Here is a 27,698-nt window from a genome sequence, read left to right as displayed (position 1 = left end):
AAGATGAAAACCCATAGTACAGAAGACAGGGCTATGCCTGTTCCCTTAATGAACCACATTTATTAAAAATGACTACGACTGTACATAAAAATCCAGGGTCTCTAGAAAGCCTATAGGAGCTGGGGCGTCAGGTTTCTGTTTCCTCACGTTACCAAGTTGGGAAGTGGGGGTGGCGGAGGAAGAGGATGACATGGGGGTTTTCCTTAGCACGTTTCAAGTTAGTACAGTAGCTGAATACATTCTTAACTAAGAAGTAAACAGAATATTCCCATATGTTGTGGGGATGACGAAACTTCCCCTGCTCCTGCAGCTGTGGTCCGGTGAATTGCAAATTCTTTACAAAGCCAAAGCACCAATTTTACATAATCTCATATACCTACGTAGACTATTTGTACAATATTTTCCACATTATTCTACAGTGTATCTAAGCACACAACTGTACACTTTAAAATTCTCCGTTTTTGTTTGTTTGTTTTCTGGTGCCCCCCTCCCTTGCTGTCTCCTAAGTCCTACAAGCCACCCAGGCACACAGCAGAGGCCTAGTACACGAGGCGATCCTGGACTAGGGCAAACATGGCTTGTTTCAAAAGCCTGGGAAGAATCAAAGTCAGGTCAAACCAGCACCTTCACAAAGTTCTTGCCTCCCAGGCCTAACATCTTCTGTCCCCAGCAGAAAGCTAACAGCAAAAGTCCCTTATTGAAGGTTAATGCCCACCCTTCTATTCCAGAAGCAAAACATCTTACCACTCTGTGCTTCTATTTGCTTACAGATTTACAAATAAAAATGAGAACCAAAGCTTTCAACACCTGTGATGGCGCTAGGCACTCAATCTTCACAGCCCAGTTCTCTGAATGTCTAGTGTCTCCAATAAATAAATCCATAACTTTGAATCACCTTCAAATTTAAAAACACTTGAAAGTCCTCCATTAATTTTATTAAAAAAGAAAAAAATGCTAGGCTTGTTTCAGTTACCTGAAGCAATCAAAAAGCTTTGGCACCTTCTTTTAGAGAATTGCACAAAACGGGATGCATCAGGGTGGAAGGCAAACGTCTTTTTGGCAACCTAGACAAAGAAGACAACAAAAAACACCACCAAGTCCATCGGCAAAAAGTTAGCTCATTTTGACGAGGTTAAAATAACTCTTTAGGGAGTCGTGTAAAAAGCATAATACCCCCCCATGCCTTTTGAGGTGTCTTTACTGTACTCTTCAGCATTGATGTCCTCGCACTTTATGGAGGGAGAATTTTCATTGCTAGAGGAGCTGGGAGACAGCCGCCTTCGCTTACAAGCACTGGTGTACACCCCTGAATCATTGGAGTCAAGAGACTTGATGGACGGGGGTGTCTCTATCCAAGAAGAGCTAATTTCTTCTTTGACTTTCTCCTTGGAGAGCTGATCTTCAGAGAACACAGGGGGGCTTGTCCTGGAGGTCCATGGGAGTCCAGCTGCCATCTTCCTTTGATAAGAACCTCTACCTCCCCACCCTGCCATTGCAGGGAAGGTGGGGTCGGGGTAATACCCCAGGGCATGGGATGTCTGGAGGGGCAAGGATTTAATACCATATGGGAGCAAGGTGCTGGAAGTATATTCAGACTCATAGGAACTGATGTCTAGTTTGTTGGTCCCAGGTTGCTGGACAGGTGTGACAAGCCATCGCTGGGGAGGGTTGGCCACCTCTTCGCTCTGTTGGGGTGAAAGGAGGCCGTTGGTCTGTGGCACGGTTCTCTCGCCATTATAATATCGGGCTTGAGGTAAAGTGTTGACAAAGGGCTCCGGGAAGAAGGACTGAATGCCGTACCGACCTCCGGGGACAATCTGATGGGATCTAGGAGAATCCGTGGGAGATGGAGTTAACCTGTCATTTTCGGAAGCGGTGTACATGCTACAATATAAAGAGAAACACTTAAAAAAAAACCCTAATGTTGTCCCCAATCTACCTCCCAGAAATGAAGAAGGCTCTAGAGCAGGAGTGCTGGTGTGTCAAGTGGAGGGGTGGAGGTAGTAGGGATGCACTGGCCCATTTTAGCTGGACTTGGCTCATTGCGGCCAAATTTCCCACCACGAAAGAAAAAGCTTCCTCCCAAGCATTAAGCATTTAAACTGTAGAAAATCCATCTCTGCAAGTCCTAGAACTTGGAAGAACTTGGAGCAACTCTCCCTTCAGTGGTAGGGAAGGAATGCTGGCCATGGTGGGTAGAAATCCCAGATTTAAAAGGCATTTGTGGGGCCTTGCTGTTTGATGTTGTGAAAATGACATCCTCTTAGTGTCAGGTTTTTCTTATGTAAAAAAATGAGAGGGAATAATAATCCCTGCTCCTGAGAGAATAAAAAAACTGGGATCAAATGGAAAGGAAGGCATATAAATGCAGATTATGAAAATTTCAAATCTCCACTCAAATGTTAAAAAAAAAAACTCCTCATTTTTAAGCCCTTAACATTTCTTTAGAAATGAACAAAACCCTTCTGTGAAAATTCTAAAGCAAGATTAGTCAAGGCCAAAAATATGCAAAAATAAAAATAGGCAAAAATCCCAACCGTGAAAGCTCTTCCTAGAATATGGTCTCAAGAAAGTGTCTGATTCGATATGTCTTGTTCAAAGATGACCAGGCAAGGAAAAATAAAGGTGCACTTACGAGTCATAGTTGTCCCTGAACCCTTTTGCAAAGGGGTTGTGATCAATCTTTAGTTGAGTTATCTAGACAAGGGAGAAAAAACAGTCATCGAGTGTTTTCTCTCTCACGCTGGACTGAGCTTCAGGGATTCTTGGGGACCATGGGGCACTCACATCGGTGTTTTGGTAGGCAGTCACTGCAATAAACTGCGTTTCTGAGAAGATGAAGGTCTGAGTCTTGGAGGGCTCATTCAAGTCCTCCACGCCATCCTCTGTGACTTCAACGATGTGCAGTCGTGGTTGGTACTTGTGTAAAGACTGTAAGACTATCATCTGCAAATGGTACAGAGAAAAGAGCTGCCAAATCGACAAAGTCGATTTTGACAAATTCTGTATTTTGGAATGCGACTCCTGCTTGCTCCCCAGCAACAGCTAACTTTTCTATTGCCATTTTTGAAACTTAAAACATAGCTGGGTGTGTGTGTTTAAATAAACACTCTTGCCTCTTGGTTTCCTAAGTCGCCAAAAGATTTCAGTATTTCTGCTCCTAACAGTTAACTCACTGTTATTGAAATACAGTAGGAAAATAAATAAATAAATAAAAATGAGAAAGGTCAAAAGAAAAAAAAAAGACCAGAAAGAGGCAAGCAACAGGTACCTGCAAATATTACAAATACAATGAAGAGTATGGAAACTCATTAGAAAAGAGATTCACAGCCAGAAGACACCACCTCCTCTGTCACCCTACCTGGGTGTTGTTGTTATTTGCGCCTTTGTTATTGGTGAGTTTTAATTTCCCAAAGGAAATCTCCTGTCTCATCCAGTGGGAACCAGTATTAGGAGACTCTGGGTGAACATACATTTTGTTGCCTAAGAGAAAATGAAACAAAACACAAAACCCAAGCATAAAGGGCTGTTTGCAAATGGAGGTAGGGGAGGGGTATTTTACTACCTACGGGCAAGATTTAAGAGCTAGACTTGGAACACGGCTCCCATCATTAGCAGTTTAAGAAGGCCAGTGGAGACCAACTAGACTCTACTGATTCCCCTCCCAGGGCCCCTGTGCTTCCAGCCTTCCTTGGACAAGGCAAAAATGGAGCCAGTAGGCGATGCCTCTTGAAGGTTAACTTGGGGGCTTCTGAAGCTAGACAGGCAAGATCTGATGGAAGGTGGTTGGATTTTTATGATGAACTCAACCTTGAGGAGGCCTTTTTTCAAGTGAAGATTAGAATGCCAGGAGCCCTTGCCACCTGGAGAGTTTACAGCAATTCCTTTCTCAAAGGTAGGGATGTGGAGGGAAGGGCTAGAGTAGGGTCATGGTTAAAATTCTATATACTAGTAGGCAAGAAGTCTGACTTAGCAATTCTCTCTCTTAATCAAACAATCAACACAAAGAAACTCCTAACACTTCCAGGCCCCGGATGTGGAGGGAGGGATGTGAGATTTAAATGTGCCTTGAGTCTTGAGTGTCTTGAGTCAGGGGCTCCCGCCGATCCACCCTGCCCAGGCCCTTTCACTCCTCACCCTGCATGTTATTGTCAGCTTTTCCGCAGGTCACCCATTTGCCCCCCTGGAAGCGCCAGTGGTTGGGGTCCGCCAGCACCACTTCTACGAACACGTTGTAGTGGGCGGTGGGATTGAGTCCGTTTATGTTGAAACTCAAGAAAGGAAACATGCGTCTGTGCAAGGGAACAGAACCAGGAGATTTAAATCGGAACGCCTGGGCACAGGCCCACGCTCAAGGACGACATTTAGAAGTCTACAGACGAACAGAATACCGGTAGATAAAGTGGCCCTCACTACGTAAAATATTCTTGAGTTGGCAACTCTCGGAACATCTCTTTTCTGAAATAATTTGCCTCAATCCCCGCCCTTCTGCACCACTCACTCAAGTTCTTGACCCTTTCAGATGCTCATTTATTTTCTTCCAGGATGTTTAAAAATCATTATTTTCTATATGTACAAGTGCCAGAGAACATTAAGTTGTTCTCGTAAAAGTCCCCTTTGGACGTCCCTCTCCCAGCACCCACCCCTCACTTTCCCCAGAAGTAACCACTGCCCGCAGTGGGATGTGTATCCGAACTTTCTCAGGCCTGGGACCCCAGCCCCGTCTGACTCCAGGTCGGGCCTATCCCACTACCTGGACCAGCCCTCGTTGCCGGCGCTCTGGTCCTCGCGCTCGTCGCCCGGATGCGCCCCGCGGAGACCCTGGCGCCTAAAACTGCGGGAGCCCATGCCCTATGCTCAGAGAGGGTAGCCACCCCTGGAGCCTTCCCGCATCCGCGGCTCCTCGCCCGCCTTCAGGGACCGGCGTACCGCCGGCCGGGCGTACCTAGGAAATCCAGCTTTGTGGACAAGCCCCAGTTTCCATTTCCGCCTCCTCCTCGTCAGTCCAGGTGAGGGTGACGAGAGAGAAGGGGGGAAGCAGCCGTAGCCTTAGCGCCCTGCACAAACCGCCGGTGCGCGGACGGGAGGGACATCGGACTGGAGATGCGGCGTCTCCACTGGCTGCGCACGGAAACTCACTCTCCCAGCCAAGAGCGGAGCAGGCGGGCGGCGGTTCCCCATTCCCGGCCACCCTCAGGACCACACAGGTCCTCTCTGCCCCCGCGCTTCGGGGGCCCTCCGCGCTGCGCTCACCTGCCCTGTTTCGTAATGATCATCTCGGTTTGGTGGCGGTGGAATTTGAGCCACAGAGGCCGGTTGCACAGGTAGACGTGGGCGCGGAAGCCGGAGCCGGGAACCCCCAGGCCCCCCAGTCCTCCGCAGGAACCCGCGGCTGCTGCCCCGGAGTACGGCCCGTAGAGCGGAGCCCCCTGGCCGTACTGATAGGCGCCCGGGGCGCCTCCCCCGCCGCTGCCGCCCGCGCCGCCGCTCGCGCCTGCTCCCGGGCCGAACTGCGCCCTGCCGGGTGGGCACACGGCCGCGGGGAAGCCGCCGGGGGGCAGCATGGAGCCGTAGGGGTAGCGCGCCCCGTTGGGAGCCGGGTACACAGATCCGTGGGGCGCCCCGGCCGCCGCCTGGTACGGGAACAGCGAGCAGGGCGCGGCCAGCTCGGAGCCCTGAGGCCCAGGGGACTGGAGGTAGTAGCGCTCCGAGCTCAGGCTGTCCATGGAGTAGCGCGCGCTGGCGGCGGCGGCGGCGGCGGCGGCGGCGGCGGCAGAGGGCAGCTCCTCCTCCCCGCAGGGGGAGCCCTTGCGGCCATCCGGGGGCCCCGGCTTGGCCACGGCCGCGGTGCCAGCAAAGGCGTCCCCGGCGTCGGCGTCACTGAGCATGGCCGCGGGGGCCCCCGCACCGGCGGCTGCAGGCTCCCCGCTCCCTGCCTCGCACGAGAGGCTGCCCGAGAACTTCTTGGGCGCTTTGTCTAAGTCCAGCCTCTGAGGCGAGGGGGCCGCTCCCGGGAGGTGGCCGGCGCTCCCGCCGCCACCGCCTCGCGCCCCCTCCAGCGGGTAGAAGTGCGCGCCGGGCAGGTTCACCGAGCTCACCAAGAGCTGCTCCCCTAACTGCATGCTTTGCAGAGCGCAGACGGCAGCTGGCTGCTTCCTCTCCGGCCGCGGCCTGATTATAAAGGCAGGATGAGGGAGCCAGCGCCCTCTTCCGAGGGGAAGGTAACTTCCCCTTCCTCCTGTGCCTGGGTACCCACCTGGCGACACGCGGACCGCTAAGGCGCGCACTCGCGCGTCCCGAACCCAGCGCCCTTTCCACAAGGAAAGGGCACTGAATTTGAAGGCAGGAGGCGAAATCTGACCGAGAAGCCCTCTCCTTTTCCTTCCGCGTCCCTTTTGCCTCTCTGGACCTCCACCCTCCTCCCCCGCACACACGGGAAGAAGAGGTCTTAGATCTCTCTCCCCATCCACCCACCAGCGCTAGCCTTTCTGCCTTTCTCGACTGAAAAACTATCGGTCAAGTTGACCACTTGGAAACTTGCAGGCTGTCATTGGCTGCTTTATATATGTGAGGCCAGGGAGGGGCTTCGCGGCCCCACAGCCTCGGGACGCTCCTATTGGCTGGTGGAGGTGACACTAATTCAATTAGGCATTTACTAATTGGATCAAGTAGCCTGCGACTTTCTTTTCCTTTAGCTTGATTTTATTTCTTTTTCTTTTTCTTTTCTTTCTTTCTTTCTTTTCTTTTTTTTTGAGACTCAGTCCTGCTGTGAGAATCAATCCTGGTGTCTGTATTTCGCTGGAATTTAGTGGAACAGGGTTTGAGGTCTCCGTAGCAGGGTCCACTCTTGACACAGAAGTCGTCACAGCGCTCTGAGCCGGGGGATGCGGGGACGGGAGCAGGTTCTAGAGGCCGGAGGTAGAAATGTTCTGCAAGCTGATGGCTTGCAGGGAGGCACCGGTTTCTGAGGGTGGGGATCTGGGACGAGCTGGAGTGAGGCCCAAGGAAGTCTCTTCCCTCGTCGGGGGCTGTAACTTCAGGCACACTTTCTTCCCGATTGGAGAGGACTCTCTGGCCTTCAACAAGCAGGAACCACTTTTTGTTCGGCCCCACCTTTTTACTCAGTGGGAAGTGTTTGTGGAGAGGAACCCGGCATTGGGCTTTTGGGATTCCAGGGGCGGCGAGAGCACACTGCAGTTCTTGAGGACAGAAGCCGTCAGCTTATGAATCAGAAGCCCCGGTGGGGTGGGATACTGGGAAGACCCTCATCCCCACGCCATCACGCCTGATTTCAGGAGGCAATCACTTTTACTCCCCACAATTTAAAATCCACGCTCAGTTTCCCTGAATCTCGGATCCCACCCCCTCCCATCTTCAGTTGGGCCTGACACCGAGAAACAAAGCAGCCTCCCGGTTAAGATTCCCTGCGCCTCTCCTCTGCAGCGCAACACAGAAGGTGGAATAATTAGTGAAATAATCAGTTTGATATGGAATTAAGCCCTTTTGCCCAGCTGCCTGTTTCTCCACCGCGTTTTTGCAGACAGCAGAGCAAGATGATGCCGTCCTATTGTATTGTTTATTAATACCCGCACGTTTCGTTGCGGGTAAGGAGAAGCCTGAATATTTGCTGTTAATAAGCAATTACAGACGCGGCTTGTAATCGCTCCGGGAGCGCGTTTTCCGGCTGAGAGGTCGGGACTCTGCTTCCCCAACCAAACGCGATCACACGGGAAACTCTTCACCCGCAACACGAGGCGGTCGCGGGATTCGTTGAGCGCGCACACGCCGGTGCAGAACGGCTCGAAGCTTTCCAACCTAGGTTCAAACCACAGCAGCATCGATACTGGCACGTCTGAGTTAGAGAGTGAGGCGGCTCTTAATGCACTCGGACGCGGTTACCAGGTCTTCGCGGTAGTGGAAACAGGGAGCGCGAGAAGGTTTTCAGGGTCAAGGCCCAGCCAGGGCGGGGGAGAGAGCAAGTTAGGCGAGTGGCCCGGGTGGGGGCCTCGCAGGTCCGGGCACAGCAGCCCAGGAGCAGATTCCTGGAACGCTGGCCCGGAGCGCGCTCAGCCCAGCACTTCTCCCGTGTCGTCCCACCAGTTTCGGCTTGGCTCTCTGCTCTGATCACCCCACTGTCCACTCCCACCTCGTCGGCTTTAGTTTTCTTTTGACTCAGGGAAGTCTTGGAGAATTGCATTTTCCAAGTACTTTGTGCTTTTCAAGACTTCAAGATATTCAACGTGGAGGTTCTGTGAGCGGGGCTCACGAGATCAAGAGCAAGGAAAGAAAGGGCAGCTTGGCGGGGGAGCCCGGGCTAGGGGATCTTGTTACCACTCAAGGCTCTTCCACATTAGCCTTGACCTGAGCTGCAGGATGTTTGAGGAAAAAGTAGGGAGGAGATCAGATCTCACGTTTTTGGAGACAGAGTGCCTGGGGTTAGATCGCAGTTTTGCGCCTGATCTCAGCGAGACAGCGGGCCTCGGTGTCCCGAATTGCTTTCGAGGAGGCCAGGGAAGCTCTGCGCGTGGCAAAGCGCCACTGCAGGCAACAGGCATCGCTCCGACCCACTCTGGCGCAAATAACGCGAGCCAGCTGTCCCCCGCGCCACATCAGAAAGGCTTGATTTTATTCCAGCCACAGAGCAAGCTCTTGAAAGCGCGTGGGTTCATTTGAGTGCTACCTAATTATGAAATATATACACGGTATGTGTAATTAGGATTAGTGTTGATTCTTGAGGCAGGAAATTGCACTTTATATCTCCCCACCTCCCCAATATAGCTATCCTTTTGCCCAAACTTGAACACATTTTACAGGCGGAGAAACAAAGAGAAGTTCAAAGAGAATAAAAATTCGGGCTCTACAAAACCGCTCTGGGGCCCGGATTTTTGGAACATGGAAAATATACCCATAATTTATATTACATTTATAGATATATATTACAAATTCCTTTTGAACATAATGAAAAGCACTGTTTCAACTAAAGATGATTTTTTTTCTGACTGCATAGAGATAAAGAAATCTCCTTTAATGGTTCTTCTGTATTAATTACATTATTATTATTACATATGGAATATATTAGTCTAAATGCCTGGAGAGTTATAGATGAGCAAATCTGTGACTGATTTCCTACTTGAAATGGGCTTTCCTTTTGCTGGCTCGGTTTTACTGATAACCAGGGAAAGAGGCATAAAAATTATTTTCACACGTCCTAGTCGCACTTTAAAATGTAATCACTCTTTTCCAGAAACAGGAACAGAAAAGAAAGCTAAAGCAGTGCCTTCAGTGAACAAGTCAGGCAGCACCCTCCTTAGATTGGGTGGGCAAATAGCACAGCCTTGCAGCCTGTTTGCTGTTTGATTTCAATTACACCCCAAGCTTCATGAAATCCAAATGAGACATTTATTGAAAGGTGCCTGGTTTTATGTGGCTCAACTGACAGTGTACGGGAATACATTGAACAAAAACATCAACACTAGGGAGGAAACGTGGAGAACACTTGGAACCCCAGACCCAAGTGCTGGCTGGATTAACTCAAATCTTGCACCTTTCAGCCTGAGACTGGAGGGAGCAGGACCCTTTGAAAGCTACAAGGAAGCCAAGGTTACGCCTGTGTGTGAGCCTATTAAAGGTCTTATGCTGTATTGTCTTGAGCAATAATACCAGCTTCATGCTACTGTCTTAAACTGATAACACAAAGTTATTGCCAACCTGGCCAGGGCACCTCTTCACCCCTTTCTCCCCCTTAAAGGTAACCAATATCAGTGCATTCAGCTTTTAAAGGCAAAACTGAGAAGCATTTCGCTGTAAGATGGTATTACATAACAGATACTTACAAACGTATGAATAAATTACAGGGGTGAGTTATAAATGAGTGCAGTGAGAAATGGTTTACCTCCCCTCCCCGCCACAACCAAGGGGGCCCATATAAATGTCCCAATAAATTATATTATTTTCACCCCCACTAAAAATGTGTTATCAAAACACTGTCCGTGTTATTCAAACACTTTGTAAATTCTGAGCAGACTTGCTGCCGGTTCTCCTTTTAACCCTAGGAAAACATTCCAACATTAACCGGTCACCAGCGCTTCGCCTGGACTCTGGGCAAACGTCAATGGGTTTTTTGTGGTGAGTTGGTCTTTTTACTATTTATCTATGGCCTTTTCTTTGTTGATGTTACATTTTATTTCGCCATCGCGGGTTCACTCTTTGGCCCTTTGTTCTCTGATGGCCAGATTCCCACCTCCACTAGGCTTTCTGAAGGGGGAGGGGGCTTCCATCATGGTAAGGTTGTTCATGTTTAGATTTTTTATTTTAAGAAAATGTCCCGTGAGATAACTTTTTTCAAGAAAATGTCCATTGGCAAGGACAAGTAGTGTTGATTTTGCTGAGAACAGCAAGATAGTCCCACCAACAGTTTCACTTTTTATAAGAATTTGAATTCACCATGACCCTGAAATAGACTGATCACTTGCTTTAAAAGAAATCCACAAATGTGTCCACAAATGAGTGAGGCAAAGGGTTATATTAAACCCACTGTATTTTTCAAACAAAACGACCAATTTAAACTATTATCTTCAGCTATCAATCTATGTATTTTGATTGCTAAGTGCAGGTGTAGTTCGCTGTTAAAATATGAGGAGGTGGGGATTGGGGAATGAAAGTTAATAAACATACCAAAAGTTGCTTATTACAAAAAATAAGTGATCTTAAACATTGGATCAAGAATCTTCTTTATGAAAGTATTTTTTAAACTGCAAATGAATTCCTGGATTTAACTGCTGTTCTATCATCATCATCATCAACATCATATTTATGGAAGTTACAGATCCACATAAATAACAAGAAAGACTACATGAGGCAAAATAAAGTGAAATACTCTCAAAAATAAAGTAGGGGAATGTTTGGCTAATCATTGCTACATTAAAATATGAGTTATATAGGGCTCTCCCTGTCTTGCTTACTTTCGTACCTCGAAAGGCCTAACTCTTAGTAGGTGCTCATCTCTTAAATGAAAGAAAGGGGTTACTAAATCTGCAGACTAGAACAGACAAAATAGCCCAAGGACAGTGTCAGGGCTCAGGCTTTATAACCATGGAGATGAAAGTGAAAGGTTTTTTTTTTTTCTAAAAGAAAAAGAAAACACAGATCTTCCTAAACTAATGGACCCGGCATTTTCACCTTTTTTAGATTCTTAAAAGATGTTTTAAATCTTTTTCTTTAGACCTTTCTTAATCCAGAGCTCTTACATTATTGCAAGGCTTTCTGTATGCATGTTAATGTGGACATTCTTCCACAGGAAAACAGAAAAGTGAATGCCAGAATTGCAGGACAGCTGTTGATGGGAACAACCACCATGTAGCCACTGAGAAATATTATCCTGAAATCACTTGCACATCACTAACAGGATCAGCAGAATCAATGGAAATTAATGTTTCAACAGAAGGCACCTCTATGATGCAGGTGTGGCAGGATGTCTACACAACAGGTGGGCAGAATCAAATCCTGTTGACCAGAGCTTCAGGTGACATGGGCAGCTGGAATCTCCCATCCAGGCCCGAGGTGAGAAAGGGGGAGAGGGGAAGTCTGGGTTGGGGAGTTCTCAGAAGAACGTGTTAAGCCCTTAAGATAACCAAGGAAGGAGAGTGAGAGGGAAGGAGGAGGGAAGGAAGGTCGACAGGAAACAGAAACCAAAGAGATCATTCCTTAAACCTGTCTTTTCAGATCCCTAAGAGAAAAGCCTAAAGTTGTATGCAGAAACGTCTGGGTTTGTGGCTGCACCTTTCACTAGCTTGGTGGGTCTCAGCAAGTTCCTTAACGTGTCTGTCCCCAATTTCCACGTGTCGTGACCACATACAGAATGGAAAGCAGTTAGCACAGCACCCAGCACACAGGAAAGTCTGCAGTCTTTCCTATCACTCCAATCACACTTACGCTGAGCTCACTTTTTTGCCCTGGACACTGGGCTAAATGAGGGCTCAGGAACCTTAGTCTTTCTCTTCCAGAAATTCCCACTCTGATGGGGGAGCAGGCCAGGAGCAAACCGGTCAAGGGCAAAGTGAACCAGAGGTAGAAAGCGGGAGTGACTCAGTCAGAGCCTGAGAGGAGAGTCCCCACTCGTTCCAGCAGCTCCTCTCAGTTTCCCCAAAAGCGGGGGAAGCCCAGCGAGGCCCGGGAGCGCGGCCGGGGAGGCGCACTTCAAAAGGAGGCGGCGGGCGCCCGACCCCGGTGCGTCTTCCGCCCGCCCCGGGCCCCCATTAGCATCTGTTTTTCCCAGGCTTCCCGCCCGCCCGCCCCCCGCCGGGATTTTGCCGTTCCGGCAGATTACTAGCCAGAGAAAGAAAATAGGGTATTTAGCTCAGGTTTTGTTCTCCACCTACTTGGTTAAACGCCCGAGGAGGAAGGAGTTAAGTTAATAGTCGGAAGCCTCCCGCGGGGCACCCCGAACTGGGAGTCCCCGAAAAGGACGCCGTCTGCGGCCTCTAGTTGAGAGGACAGGGCTGGGCAAGATCAACCGAGGGGGCGGCATGGAGGAGGCTCCCAAGCCCAGGTCGACCTGGGAGGCTTAACCGCTCAGCAGGTCCGGGGGGCCCGTGGAAGCGCCTTTTCCTACAGATTCTGAGGGTTCACAGGAAAGGAGTCTCTAGGGGGAGCAGAGAGCAGCTGGGATCATTTCTCCACCCAGTTGGGGCTGACTTTTCAAGCATAGAGCTGATCCTCGAATCTACAGCCAAAGGAGGAAAACAATGAAAGAAGCAGCGGCTGACTATAGGCCAGACTCTCTGCTTTACCCGTACGACCTTTTAAAATTAGCACCCTAGAATGCTATCATCCCATTTTACAGGAGAGTAAAGTGATGCTTGGAGAGGTGAAGGCCCTTGTCTAAAGGCACACAGCTAAAAATGGTAGCCCGGGAATTTGAATCCAGGAGGTCTGAGCTGCGGGGCTCCCAATAGAGGGGTTAAGTACGTGTGAATGGGGCGGGGTGCGGGGTTTCTTTGAGGGGGAAGGCTCCGAGGTGGATGTTAGAATGGAGACCCCGCGTGGCTTCGGAGGAAGCGAGTGGACGGCGTTCGGTGACCATCTGTGGCCACTGGACCTTAAGAATGAATCTCTTTGGAGGAAGCTGGGCCCCATAGCTCCAGCCTAAATCCCAGTACTGGGTTCGAGTCGGTCCTTCTTGCTTGGGGTAACCATAGCAGGGGTGCACCGCTCTCTGCAAGCTAGGGCTGGGTCAAGCCCTGGGCACACAATAATACCCCATGTAAACCCCCACTACCACCTCAACAGACGTAGGTACTTCTATCATCCCCATTTTACAGATAAGAAAACCGAGGCTGGGAGAGGCAAAGTAAACTTGCCTGAGGGTGTGCAACTTGTGAACATCAGGTCCGGGCGGACCGGGAAGCTGGGGAGATCGCGCTCTTTCCCTGGAACTCTGAAACCTTGAATAGAGAACTGGGGTCTCCCGGCCTCGAGCTTTTATCGAGGGGCAATGGGCTGAAGGGGCGGCGCGGAAGCCACGGACAGTCCTCGACCCCCTGCCCGCCCATTTCCTCTTCTCTTCGCATACCAGCTGCGCGGGCCGCTGGTCCCACCTGGGCCTGGGCTGGGATTTGGGGGACGTCGGGGCCCTTCTCGTCTCCCCGGCAGACGCTCGAAGCCTCTGAATCGCGCCCGGGTCGGGAAGAGAGACTGCCCGGTGGGTCAGGCCCTCCGCTGCGAGCGGGGCTTCTGCGGCCGCCCGAACCCCGCGACGCGCAGCTCGGGGACGCGCGGCGCCCGCGGAGCAGCCAACTCCGCCTCCAGGGAGTCTCCAAGGGCTCCGCGCTCCCGGCGAACGCCAGCATCACCGTGCACCGTCGCCCCCTCCCACGGACCGGCAGGCGTCCTGAGCAAAAAATGCCGATTCCAGGCAGGGGTTGGAACCCAGACGTCTGCTCCCGGGACAGGAGGGGCCTCCCCGAGCGTGGGTTCCCGGTTTTTGCCCCGCGGCCGGCTTCGAACTCCAAAGGCACTCCGGGTTGCCCTCGGGCAGTGGAGCGCCTCAGTTCCCCTTGGTCCCTTTGTCTGGAATAAAAAGATATTGGGGGTGGGTCCCACATAATTCCCCCGTCCTCCCTCTTTGCCTTTTCACGCCACGAACCTTTCTCCCTGTGTGTTAGGTCAGCCTCGAAGGCAGAGGCTAACTAAGTTGGACTTCTTTGACTCCACCAAACAGAGATAAATGTGTATGTGTATCATATAATGTATTGTAGTGTGTTATATATAATAAAATATAATATCTTTGACAACAATAGAATATGTTATGTACAACACCCTACAGTATATAATATATAAAATCAATGTATATTTTAAAACAGATCTGTAGAAGGCTTAAAAAAACTCAAAAAGCCGCCAGGTTGCAACGTCTGGCGCCTCGGCCTGTTGGCAACCACGGTTAATTTCTTGTGTGTATTTCCGGGGCTTATTATGTGTTTGCACCAGCCAATAGATATGTACCTGAATTTCCCCTTGTCTGTCCCCCACCCATCCGCACTCTTTTATGTACACTATTCAACACTTTGCTTTTTTCACTTAAAATACATCTTTAACTTAGTTCCTGGAGAAGTCGGGGTTTTGCTAGCTCAGCACAACCCGGGGGCACAATTGGCGGGAAACGCTTAGCTAAATGCCGCGGGCGCTGGGTGGGGGTGGGGGCCTCTCCTGGCAGTAGCGGTCCCCTGGGAGGCCGCCCGCGGGTCTGCGCCCCCGGAAGCGCTCGGCGGGAGGGGAGGTTTGCGCCGCGGGAGGCGCAGCGCCCCCTCGCTCCACGTGCGCGGAACCCCGCCCCGGCCTCGCTGTGGGAGTTTTCCTTTCTTTGAGACACTCCCATTATTTGTCACCTGAGACCCCAGAAGCGGGTAAACAAGCTCCCGAACCCTGTGCCTGGACCCGGTGCTCCGGGGGTTCCTGTGCGAGAGAGCGATCTGTTAGACGGCGCCGTTGCTGATCAAAGCGGAGGACCTGGAGGGGACAGTCAGCCCCAATAACATCCCGCTTGGCTTGGCTGCCGGGGGCGGATGAAGTTGGGCAGATGCGGGCCAGAAATGCGTGTTGCCAAAGACCCAAGGAGTGACGCGATCTGAATTACTTCCTAAATACCCTTTAGACTCAATGGCGACTCTTGAGGAGGCCGAAGCTCCCTGCGCTTCTCCTTCGAGGTCTCTTATGAGGCTCAGCTCAAAGCAGGGGCGGGACGCTGGGTGAGGGACTGGACGAGGTTGACAAGAAAAAGCTTCCATGTCCCAGGGAGCTGGTGGAAGATACAAACAGCACCAAGTCAGTAGTTAAGAGATTATCAGAGAATATGGTCCCCAATCTTGGCAGAATCACCTGGGGAGTTCTTAAAAATCCCCGTGCCCAGGTGGCACCACGGAACAATTAAATCAATTTCTGAGAGTGAGACCCAGGTATCAGTATCACTGAAAGATCTCCGGATGATTCCAATATGAGAAAAGTTAGAGAACTACTGGGCTTATGGGTTTGGGGGTTGGTGGCAGTCTTTTGGAAGAATTGGCGTTTGAGCCCAGAAGTGAATGGCAACACCCTGCGCCGGGTCCCGTGCTTGTTGGTGCTCTGGGTTTGGCTGTGGAGAAAGGAGAAACGGCGTTTTAAGAGCCAAGGAAGCAAGTGATGGCTGAGCATCTGGTCACAGTGCTCTGCCCACTCTCCCCCCGCCCCGTCCCGCTCCGCCCGGACGGTCTTTCAATTTCCCAACACCTAGGGAAGCTTTAAAGATTACTGGGAAATATCTTGTTTAAAATGATTGCGTTTTCAACATAATTTAAAAGTCTAATAATGCATGGAAATAATTTGAAAATAGAATAATGCTGGAAAGCTTTGACAGCAACTTCTTGAAGTACCTCATGTGGGCATGTCATCAAATCTAAGATGCTATCCATTAACACCCACCGCTATTTTGTTTGCCACTAAGAAAAAAAAAAACGGCTGATCCTCAAATTTTTATTTTGTGCTTATCGAAAGAATGGCTTACTTTGACAGTGTTATTTCCATATTTCACTCATACACACAATTAAAGCTGTAAGAACAGGCAGTAATAGCTATGCCACAACTGTCACCTGACAACAGTGATTGTAAAGCCCCATTGATTGTTGCATCTGGATTTCGAGAAATTAAAAGGTGTGTCATAGAATTGATGCAAGCCAGGGCTATCAAACCAGCTTACCTTTTAGCTCACTTAACCCTCACAACAACCATATGAGGCAGGAACTATTATTTATTAGTAACATTTTACAGAGGAGAAAACTGAGGCACCTTAAGGTAAGCTACTTTAAGTCAGACTATTACCAAGTTGCAGAGGTTGGATATAAACCCACTTCGTGCTCAATCACCACATAAAGCTGAGAAAATGTCCAGTTAAGTCAACTCTCAGAAAGGTTAAAATGAAGGGCCTGAGGTGAGAGAGGAGAGGAAGGATTGGAGAGCTCAACTAAGTGGTAGGCTGAGATCTCCATTTCAGTTGGACCTCAGTTTTGTAACTGTTTGGGGGGTAAAAAAAAAATCACGTGATAAATCAGTATTATATGGCTGAGAGCATTCATATCATCTATTAAAAGAACCTATAAAGAAATGATATCTGCGTTTTTCAGGCTCAGTTAGTTTTTCCAAAGTGAACATACTTGTATAACTAGCATCCATGCTAAGAAATCCAGCGTTGCTTGGACTCCAGAAGCCTCCCAAGCCCAAGAGTTGACCACTGTTTTGACTTCTATCACCATCGATTAGCCTTCATGAGTTTTGAGTTTTATATAAATGGAATCTTACAGTGTGGTCTTTGCGTCTGGTTTCTTTCCTTCAACTTGCTCGGGATATTCGCTCATGTTGATACGTGTAATTGCATTTGTGCATTCTCCTAGCAGTGTAATATTCCAATGTGTGAATATATAATTTCTTCATTCTACTGCTGGAGACATTTGGGTTGTTTCCACTGTTTGGGGTTATTATGGATATTGCTGGTATGAACGTTGTTGAACAATTCATAGAGATCAGACTATATATTTTTAAACAAAGCTAGTAACATTTTAAAATCTTTGGCTATTTAATCACACAATTTATACTCTTAGGACTTACTTGTGTCAATGGTTAGGAGCATTAAGGGAAGGGATATCAGGTTAAAGAAGGGAGGAAAGGTGAAAAGGAGACAAAGAGATTGTTCTGTATTCTGGTATTTAAGCACTGAATGTTTATGAATGCTTACATTTCCTCTGCAAATTGTTGAACACCCATAGGTCAGAGGGTTGGCAAAGCAGACAGGCATTGGGGCCAGAAGGCCAGAAGGAACCCCTTGCTTACGTTTCACCTTATATATTTATGATTTTCTAGCAATTGCCTAGGTTGAAATTTTCTAGCTGATACCAGTAAATTCTCAAGTCTAGATTTTCCACTGATATATATATATATATATAAATTTTCCATATATATATATATATATATATATATATATATACACATATGGAAAACCTTTTCCCCCTTGATATGATTTTTTAAGTTGAAGTATAGTTACTTTACAATATTGTGTTAGTTTCAGTTGCACGGCCTAGTGATTTAGTATTTTTGCCGATTATACTCCAGTATAGGTTATTGCAAGACACTGGGTATAATTCCCTGTGCTATGCAGTATATCCTTGTTGCTTATCTATTTTATATATGGTAGTTTGTATCTATTAATTTCATACCCCTAATTTGTCCCTCCCCCTTTCTCTCTCCCATTTGGTAACCACAAGTTTGTTTTCTATGTCTGTGAGTCTGTTTCTGTTTTGCATATACATTCATTTGTATTATTTTTTTAGATTCCACATATAAGTGATACCATACAGTATTTGTCTTTGTCTGATTTATTTCACTGAGCATAATATTTTCTAGGTCTATCCATGTTGCAGCAAATGACAGTATTTCATTCTGTTTTATGGCTGAGTAATATTCCATTATATATAATGGAATATTATATAGAGATTATATAGAGATTATATTATACATATATTATATATATTATACATATAGATTATATATTAGAATATTATATATATAGATTAGATGTATCACATCTTCTTAATCTATTTGTCTGTTGATGGGCACTTGGGTTGCTTTTGTATCTTGGCTATTGTAAATAACACTGCTATGAACATTGGGGCGCATGTATCTTTTCGAATTCGTTTTTTTTTTTTTTTTCTGGGTATATGCCCAGGAGTGGAATTGCTGCATCATATGATAGCTCTATTTATAGTTTTTTGAGGAACTTCCATAGTGATTTCCACAGTGACTGCTTCAATTTACATTCCCACAAACAGTGTACAAGGGCTCCCTTTTCTCCACATCCTCACCAACATTTGTTATTTGTAGACTTTTTCATGATAGTCATTCTGTCAGGTGTGAGGTGATATCTCATTTTGGTTTTTAGTTGCATTCTCAAATAATTAGTGATGTTGAGCATCTTTTCACGTGCCTGTTAGCCATCGGTATGTCTTCTTTGGAGAAATATCTAGTCAAATCTTCTGTGCATTTTTAATCAGGTTGTGCGTTTTTTTGATACTGAGTTGTATGAGTTTTTTGTATATTTGGGGTATTATCCCCTTATTGGTTGCATTATTTGCAATATTTTCTCCCATTCTGTAGGCTGTCTTTTCATTTTACTGATGGTTTCCTTTGCTGTGCAAAAGCTCTTAAGTTTAATTAGGTCTCATTTGTTTATTTTTGCTTTTTTTCTTTTGCCTTAGAAGACCAATCCAAGAAGGTAGTGCTACAATTTATGTCAAAGAATGTTTTGCCTATGTTCTCTTCTAGGATTTTTATGATTTCCACTTTTCTTTTAAAGCAATTTCTTGACTATTCTCTTATTTTATTCTTCTAGATGAATTTGAGAACCGGGGTTTTGATCAGAATTGTACTGAATTTAAACTTTTAAAGAAAAAAGTGATATATTTACAACATAAACTTTCTTTCTAAAATTAATATATGGGTCTCTAACATTACTCAACACTTCTCTCAGTATAGCTGTGTGTTTTGTAGGCCTATATCCTTCTTGATAAATTTATCATTATGTATTTATATTGTTATTCCTGTTGTAAAGGGAATCTTTTGTCACATTTTCTAACTGGATCTTATTTGTTATAGTAAAGCTATTGATTTTTTTTTATAAATCATGTTATTAACTACTTTCTGAATTCCTTTGAGTAGCTTTGTATTTATTTGATTATCTTTTGTTTTTCTGCATTGTTCCCTTGGACATGATTATTTTCCTCCTCTTTTCCAATAGTTTAACTCTTGGCTATTGAGCTGTCACTCAGTACAAATGTTAAATAATAGTTAAGATAGCTAAATCATAGTTAAATAAGAAATAAATGGTTAAATAATAAATAAATAGTTAAAAAATAGTTGAATAATCGTGTGTTATACCTGACTTTAGCGGGAATCCTTCTTATGCTAAATCATCCAGCCTGATGCTAAATTTTGAAGAGATATAACAAATATAGGAATTTAGGATACATTTGAATATGTTTTTATAAGTACATATTTGTGCATGTATTTTGCAGCTATATACAAATTAAGAAATTTGCCATTGATTCTTATTTTATCTGAGATAATGTCCCAGTTTTTTTCAAATCTGAAATATCATGTTGATTCAAAAGAATTATTTTGAAAGTCAAGCTTGTTAAGGTTTACTTTACATACAGTAAAAATTCACCCATTTTAGCAGTATGCAGCTGATAAGTTATAACAAATGTATGTGCTTGTGTAACTAATACCACAATCGGATGTATTAGAACATTTTCACCACCCAAAGTTCCCAAGTGTTCCTCTGTAGTCAGTTTTCTTTCCCAGCCCTCGGTCCCTGGCAACCCTGGTTTCTATGGTGATTAGTATATTTTCCTCCATGTAATCCATCATTATGGTGAATTTTACTAAGAGATTTTCCAATAGCCAACACACTTGCATTCCTGGAGTAAACTGGCTGTGGTCATATTTTATACCCACAGTGCATTGCTAGGCTCTTCATGCTAATCTGTTATCTGAAAGTTTTGCATCAGTACTTAAAATGGAATTTGGTCTGTGTTGTCTGTGTTAGGTTTTGATTGCAATGATATGCTAACTTTGTAAAAATAATTTGGGGACTTGGTTTTATTCTCTATGAAACAACTTAACTACAAGTGTCAGTTTAATAAGAATTTATCCCTGAAATGAATAAGACTTCGGAAATACTCTTTTCAAGCTTTTTCATTTTTTTCTCCTATTTTTATAGGTCTATTTAATTCTTAAAATTTCAAATGTTTTAGCAGAGAGTTACACCAAATAGTATAATTATATAATATAGCAATCTATTTTACATAGTAATATAGTCATGTTTTATGTTTGGCCTTGATTCTGCCATTTAGTTTATGATTTTACTTCTTCCTTGGTGCCCTTTTCGTTTTCTTCTTTTGCTGTGTGTGATATATACTATATATATTTTTTGTCTTCCTTTCTCCTTCCCCATATTTTATTAGTAGTTCAGAAAATGCCTGTCCTTAATGATTATTTTTATGGCTTTAAATAATATACCTATGCTTTTCTCCCCCCAGCCTAAGAAGTAAAACAACATCCATAAACTATTGTGAAACAGGAGAACTAGCTAAAATGGAAGTATCAGGACACAGTGGGTATTTGGCCGTTTATTCACCGCTTTATCAGCAGTTTCTAGCACATGGTCTCTGACATAGCAGATGGGTGATATGTAGAGTGTGATTGGGTGAATGAATTAGAGCAGTCATTGGCTCCCACCTTTGAATTTTTGACAGCAGGCTTTGAGGTTTAGGGACCACTCCCTTATATCTATATTATACCTATTCTATATTTTTGTAAGTTTGACATTATGTTATTTTCTCTTAAAAAATGAACATTTAAATTTGTTTTATAATTGCAATTGCTGTAATGATTTGCCATTATTTATAATTAAATGGATCTTGAGCTTCCTACCAGTCCTTTGTGCACCGCCCTCTACATATCTAATCTCTTTTGCTTGACTGGATTCTGTTATTACACAGATTTTTTTTTTCAGGAAAACTGTGCAGGTGCTATTTTCCTACAACCTGATCTTCTTTCCTCTTTCCCTCCCTCCTTCCCTCTCTCCTTCCTTCTGTCCCTCTTTCCTCTTTCTTTTTTATTTTTCTAAGACATTTATTTATTTTTAGAATAAGTAATACCTTCACATGGTTTAAAATTGAAGAATAAAAATCATCTGTCAATGGACACTTAGGTTGCTTCCATGTCCTGGCTATTGTAAATAGAGCTGCAATATGCTAACACATATATATGGAATCTAAAAAAAAAAAAAAAAAATGCTTCTGAAGAACCTAGGGGCAGGACAGGATTAAAGACGCAGACATAGACAATGGACTTGAGGACACGGGAAGGGAGAAGGGTAAGCTGGGACAAAGTGAGAGAGTGGCATGGACATATACACACTACCAAATGTAAAATAAATAGCTAGTGGGAAGCAGCCACATAGCACAGGGAGATCAGCTTGGTGCTTTGTGACCACCTAGAGGGGTGGAATAGGGAGGGTGGGAGGGAGACGCAAGAGGGAGGGGATTTGGGGATATTTGTATACGTATAGCTGATTCACTTTGTTATAAAGCAGAAACTAACACACCATTATAAAGCAATTATACTCCAATAAAGATGTTGAAAACAAAAACAAAAACAAAAACAAACAAACAAAAAAGAGAAATCTTCTTTCCTCTTTTTTTCCCAGCCATTCAGTCCCTCTTCCCAGATACAACCAATAATATCAGTTTCTTTATGAATGCTTCTAGAGATACTTTATTCAAATTGAGGCATATTTATAATTTAATTTTTTCCAGTGGTAGCATATTACAGCACTCTTCTACATTATGCTTTTCTTTTTCTCTTAACAATGTATGTTGGAAATTATTTCATAGCAGTACATAAAGAGCTTCCTCATTTTTTTGGTCAGTTGCAAGAGTATTACACAAGTGCACCATGTTTATTTATCCGTTTCCCCACTGATGATCATTTAGGCTGTTTCCAGACATTTGCTGTTATAGTTAGTGCTGTAATAGATAACACTGGGCATTGCTGCGTCCTTTCCTACTCAGCACCGACTGAATCAGAATTTCTGGGGTTGTGCCTTTTTATGAAAGCCTCCTGGTTGAATGTGATGTATGGTGACCCATACCTCAGGCAGTTATTCCTTAGACCCTCTGAAGCCTTCATTTTGTACACCTTAGCTCCCTGTTACTTCCTAAGAGGGTGCCATCTGAGATGCTCTGGTCTTCCCCTGGGGCGAGCTGTGCTCTCAGGCCTGGAGAGAGTTTCCAGATGTGTAACCAACATCTTCAGTTGGACTTACTGCTCTTGTTTTATAACAACCCACTATTGATTCTCAGAGTCTTCTTTCAGCATGTTGCAGATTTTTCTGTCTCTGGATGGTTCTTACCATAGTTGATAATATTGGGTTATTTTCCCTTTTGTTTTGGCATGGCTGGCTTATTCTTTGAGTTTATGTCTTTTGTTCATTTTGTTCCATTTTGTACAAAGGGGTGTTCTATAAGTCCAGGCCACCTTCTGCAGGAGTCTATCTTACATTTACTATATTATTAAATTGTTTAGAAATGTGATTATTCATTTCACAGTTTTTAAAATAATTTGCTATTATGATAATGTAAAATTTTTTTATTTTCATTTTTTATTTTTACTTTTTAAAATTTTATTGGATTATAGTTGATTTACTATGTTGTGTTAGTTTTGGGTGTACAGCAAAGTAATTCAGTTATACACATACATATATTCATTCTTTTTCAGATTCTTTTCTCATATAGTTTATCACAGAATATTGAGTAGAGTTCCCTGTGCTATATGGTAGGTCCTTGTTGGTTATTACAATAATGTAAAAACTAAATAGGTCTATGCTTGAATTTTCTAATGTCTGGGGTTTTAAGTTCAGTTTGCCTCACAACTGTCTTCTTTTGGTGGGGGGATAGTTCTTAGACTTGTTTTGAAATTACAGCCTAAATTCAGGGTGACCAAATTGAATGGTTCTAAGGGCCAGGCAGATAAAGTAAATGAGGGAAGCAGGGTTAATGCCATTTTCTTGTCTTTTAATACATTACTGTGTTTTACATCAAGACATCAAGACATCAACATTGCTTAAATTAAAAGAAAAAAAAAACTTTTGTAACCCCCAATCCTTTCTTTAGATAATCCTTTCCACCATTATCTTGAATTTCTGCTTGAAGCTCTTGCTATGAATAGTTTCATAGTGGCATCCTCCTTTTCCCTGACACAGACATAGCCCACATGCAGGAAGAGTCTTTATTTTCCGAGTCCATTGTATATTTCCCACTTTTGATTGAGACAGAAGAGTAGGTGCTATTTCACTTTTTTTTAACCTCACCATAAGAAAACACAGCTCAGGCAAGGTGATGGTAATAATTGATGTTTACTGGCTACCTGTGATGTGTAAGGAATTGTTCTGAGTTCTTTCATGTATAGAATCATTTAATCCTTGCCATAAGGTGGGTATCAATTATTATCCCACTTTACACATCAGGAATTGAAGTACGGAACAACTAAGTAACTTCCCCAAGGTGAGCAGTGGTCATACATTATGGGATCTGGATTCAAACCCAGGTGGTTGGGTCCAGAGTCCGTGCCCCCAGCCACCGCACTTGCTGCCTGTCTGCAATCCATCCATCACAAATGCCACTGACGTTGGAAACTGCCGACAGAATTGGAGGTGGGGTATCTGGCACAGAGGAGAACATGCCCTCCTCTAAAGGGAAAATCCCTAGTCAGTCCCAGCCCACCGTCACTGGTGAGTATCTGGACACTAGCTTTGTTAATTCTGCTGATTTTTCAAGGAAGGCAGAATTTAGATATTTATGCAAAATTTCTGGATTTAAAAATATTGGAAATGATCCAAATATCTTTTTTTTAAAGTTTTTTTGATGTGGATGATTTTTTTTAACATCTTTATTGGAGTATAATTGCTTTACAATGGTGTGTTAGTTTCTGCTTTATAACAAAGTGAATCAGCTATACATATACATATATCCCCATATCTCCTCCCTCTTGCGTCTCCCTCCCACCCTTTCTAACCTACCCCTCTAGGTGATCACAAAGCACCGAGCTGATCTCCTCCCTGTGCTATGTGGCTGCTTCCCACTAGCTATCTATTTTACATTTGGTAGTATACATAAGTCCATGCCACTCTCTCACTTCGGATGTGGACCATTTTTAAAGTCTTTATTGAATTTGTTACAATATTGCTTCTGTCTTATGTTTTGGTTTTTTGGTGGTGAGGCATGTGGGATCTTAGCTCCCTGACCAGGGATCGAACCTGCACCCCCTGCGTTGGAAGGTGAAGTCTTTACCACTGGACCACCAGAGAAGTCCCCAAATATCTTAAAATCTGGGAAAGTTTTGCCCAAGGCCAAGAAAGCACATCTGTGGGCTGAATATGGACAATGAGATGCCTGATTGAACACCTGTGTAGACCTGTATAGACCATAACTTTCTGGACTTTGGTGGATTTTGATCCACCTCTTGGATGGCTCATTGTGAGCAAACAGCAGTAAGAGGGAGAAGGTGGAGAAGTTTCGTGATCTATATACCTTCCTTTTCTTTTCTCTTTTCTCTTTTTCTTTTCTTTTCTTTTTTCCCCTCTCTCCCTTGTCCCTTTCCTACTCCTCCTTCTTTAGTAGATTGTAAAGAAAATGTTAGCATCAGAGAACTAGAGTTGGATTAAAAGGGCTTCCAAGAATGGAAAGAAAAGCTTTGGTAGAGGACCATATAAGCCAAGGGATCTTAACCACGCAGCAAGTATGTGATTTGTCTTGGCCGGCACCAGAGTGCTTTTTCTGGGATTGCATCATTTTGACAGTGCCACATATGCTCATTTAACATGAATTTGTGAAGGACTTACTAGGTGCCAGGCTCTGTGTTAGCCCTAAGGACACCGGATTCATAAGGTTAGAGTTATGTCTTTGAGGATTGTTAAATCTATTAGTTCCCTAAAATTGTTACTCTTTTTTTGTTGTTGTTACTCTTATTTTTTTTAATTAAAAAAATTTTTTTAGATAGACAACTTCTTATTAATTCCCTCTATATAATTTAAAAAGCAGGTTTTTAATGTAATAATTTAGCGTGGCATAAATGTTTAGAGTCATTACAGTTGGAAAATTGTTACTTTTATTTTTAGGAGAAGTTACAAAAGTTACTGGTATTCCAAAACCAACAAAACAATGTCAACAACAACAAAAAATATTTAATATCAAAGAAAAAATTCTATTTTGAAGATGTTATCTAGAAAGAGTGAATACTTTAATTAAGTGAAGGAATGATTATTTATGGATTTATGATTACTTATTGGTTTTTGTGTGCCTAGTTCTTTAAAGATCTAGCATGACCAGTGCTGAATATTTTGATTCAACTTGTGATTCCCAAGAAGAGGAATGGGTGTCACTTTCATCTCTTTCACTGAACTTGTAAATACAGGAAGTGGCACTGTTATCAGTACATTATCTTTGTCTAGGAGGACAACAGTATACTTTGAATTAACCTCCTGTGTTAGGAGTTCATAGTATACGCAGTAATACAAAATGAACTGCAGCAACTGCTTGTGGGGTAAAGGATTATAAATGTCCCAGATTAATGAAAATGGTGCAATTCCCCTCAGATTTCCCCTTTCTGAACATGAGGAGAGCAGCCAATTATTTTCCTTTTGAAAATTCTCAGATGTTGCATGACAGCGAGGGGAGGGAAGCTATTTCTTCATTAAGAATAGCTATTAAACTTCTATGTCTTTTCTCTCTAAAAAAGATCTGATTGGCACAGGCGTAGAGAGAGAACTACAAACTAAATACTTGGTTTTCATTTTTAGCCTAACAATAGACAATGGACAAAATATAGCAATTAGATGGTAGAAACTTAATATTAACTTTCAAAGTTATGGAGCAGGACATTTCAAGAGTTTGAAGAAATTTTATATAAATTGTTCAAAAAGAAAACCTCAAATTTCTTTTTAGCTTCCAAAATAGTTGAAATGGCAAGATCATGTTTTTTGACCATTGCAAAAAAAATTTTTTTAAATCAGCAATACAAATTTGAATATTTAAAATCACTCTTTTATAACATTTACACTCCACCCAATGCATCATTAATTCTCAGTGTTGCCTAAGTCATCAATAAGGTACAAAGGTTTTCCCAAGCTGGCAGCCTTAGACCAAATACCATCAGAAACACAGAGGCTTCCTGTGGACTTAAATGTAGTTCAAGGGTTATGAAGGAGAGGAAAATCTCAAAGGTAGCTTTTTTTTTTTCTGCGCCGCTCAGCTTCCTTGACCAGGGATCAAACCCACACCCCCTGCAATGCAAGCCTGGCGTCCTAACCACTGCACCACCAGGGAATACCCTCAAAGGGAGCTTTTTTGAACTCAGAAGTTATATTGCAAACAAAGGTGATATTTAATGGAGTTTCAGCTCCAAGAAGAAACCCTTGAAAATGCCCCCTTGTTCTGGTTACTGTCTTTTGTCTCCTTTACCCTTTCCTCCCACATTTCCTTGGTAAGGAAACCCAGCAGGACCCTGTGGGGCTCCTGGGCATGGAAGCCTTTCTGTGTCCCCCGTTCCTTGTTTGTAGGGAACAGACTCCGGCCTCCATGACCTTCCCTGAGTCCCGAAGGGCAGGTTCAAACAGTTGTTAATCAGGGAAGGGAGGGGATGCAGAGACAAGGGAGGAGCAGTCAAGAAACAATAGTGCAGCCTTGGGGCAGGGTCCTGGTTCTCCCTCAAGGGATACACATAACAATATCTTTGAGCTCTTTACAGAACTAAAACCCCCAACAAATGGAGGATGTTGGCATTCTTCATTCCAGAGAAGACCCCCTGAGGCCAGATTAAAGGAACCCCAGAAGCTGATCAGAAGATCACCTGAGGCCAGATTAAAGGCGTGCAGGCTGTGTACACACCCTAATCTTATCCGCAACCCCACCCTTGAACCTTTGCTATAAAACTCCTCACCAAATCCTCCTGGGTGGGGACACACAGTTTTCAGGGCAGAAGCCCACTGTGTCCCTCTTTGCCTGGCAAAGCAATAAAGCTATTCTCTTCTACTTCACCCAGAACTCTAAGATTCAGTTCGGCACCAGTGCACAGAGGCTGAGTTTTCAGCATCAGTGGAAATTGAAGTTCTTGGGTTTTACTCATAACATTCCCTCAGGTATGGTTCACTTTGCCTGTAAGTCTCTCTGGAGAGTACTGATTATAATTAGAACATTTCCTCAAAATTCATGGAGAAACTCTATAGGACCCTGCAAGGTCATGGGGGACTATAGTCAGAAGAACAATATGTAATGTCAAAATTTCAAGCAAAATCTCCCCAATTCTCAGAACCTCCTCATGCTTTTAAAATCTCTCTTTTTACTTTCCGTTAAAGAGCTTCTGAGAATAAAACCCTTGGCTTTTTGTCATCATTTGGCCAAAGAACGAGAATTGACATTTCTGGCTCAGTTCCATTTTCCTTGACTTCTCTGCTGATTTCCGGCAGGAATGGGGAAAGGGCTTCTTTGGGAGGAAGACACCAAAGTTGGTTGTAAGCCACTGGATCTAAGGAGTAAAAGGCACCAGTCCACAAAGGGCAGGAG

The 27,698-nt window shown here is 44.5% G+C and overlaps 2 protein-coding genes across 4 annotated transcripts; one reads left to right on the top strand and one right to left on the bottom strand.

Moving 5' to 3' along the window:
* Nucleotides 1-36: 36 nt before the first annotated feature.
* Nucleotides 37-11,297, bottom strand: EOMES (eomesodermin). 3 transcript variants are annotated; one of them, XM_082346475.1, is made up of 7 exons: nt 5,254-11,297; nt 4,138-4,292; nt 3,362-3,483; nt 2,788-2,946; nt 2,636-2,697; nt 1,801-1,884; nt 1,501-1,685 (listed from the first exon to the last, which is right to left on the bottom strand). In XM_082346475.1, the coding sequence occupies exons 1-7, from the start codon at nt 6,120-6,122 to the stop codon at nt 1,613-1,615; spliced, it is 1,524 nt and encodes a 507-aa protein (XP_082202601.1). In that variant the 5' UTR covers nt 6,123-11,297; the 3' UTR covers nt 1,501-1,612. The 3 variants fall into 3 exon arrangements, with proteins under 3 accessions (XP_082202599.1, XP_082202600.1, XP_082202601.1); XM_082346473.1 differs by having other exon boundaries at nt 37-1,884; XM_082346474.1 differs by having other exon boundaries at nt 37-1,827.
* LOC309607399 (uncharacterized protein) lies at nt 4,804-27,698 on the top strand (the record flags this gene model as incomplete). The annotated part of the gene is made up of 5 exons (XM_082345831.1): nt 4,804-5,009; nt 5,198-5,324; nt 10,053-10,125; nt 11,297-11,559; nt 13,574-27,698. The coding sequence occupies 5 exons, from the start codon at nt 4,804-4,806 to the stop codon at nt 14,102-14,104; spliced, it is 1,200 nt and encodes a 399-aa protein (XP_082201957.1). The 3' UTR covers nt 14,105-27,698.

This window comes from Balaenoptera borealis (assembly GCF_965194805.1).
Source record: "Balaenoptera borealis genome assembly, chromosome: 12".
Taxonomy (NCBI): Eukaryota; Metazoa; Chordata; class Mammalia; order Artiodactyla; family Balaenopteridae; genus Balaenoptera; species Balaenoptera borealis.
The sequence above is the reverse complement of the archived record's forward strand: the minus strand, read 5'-3'. Positions and strand labels throughout refer to the sequence as shown.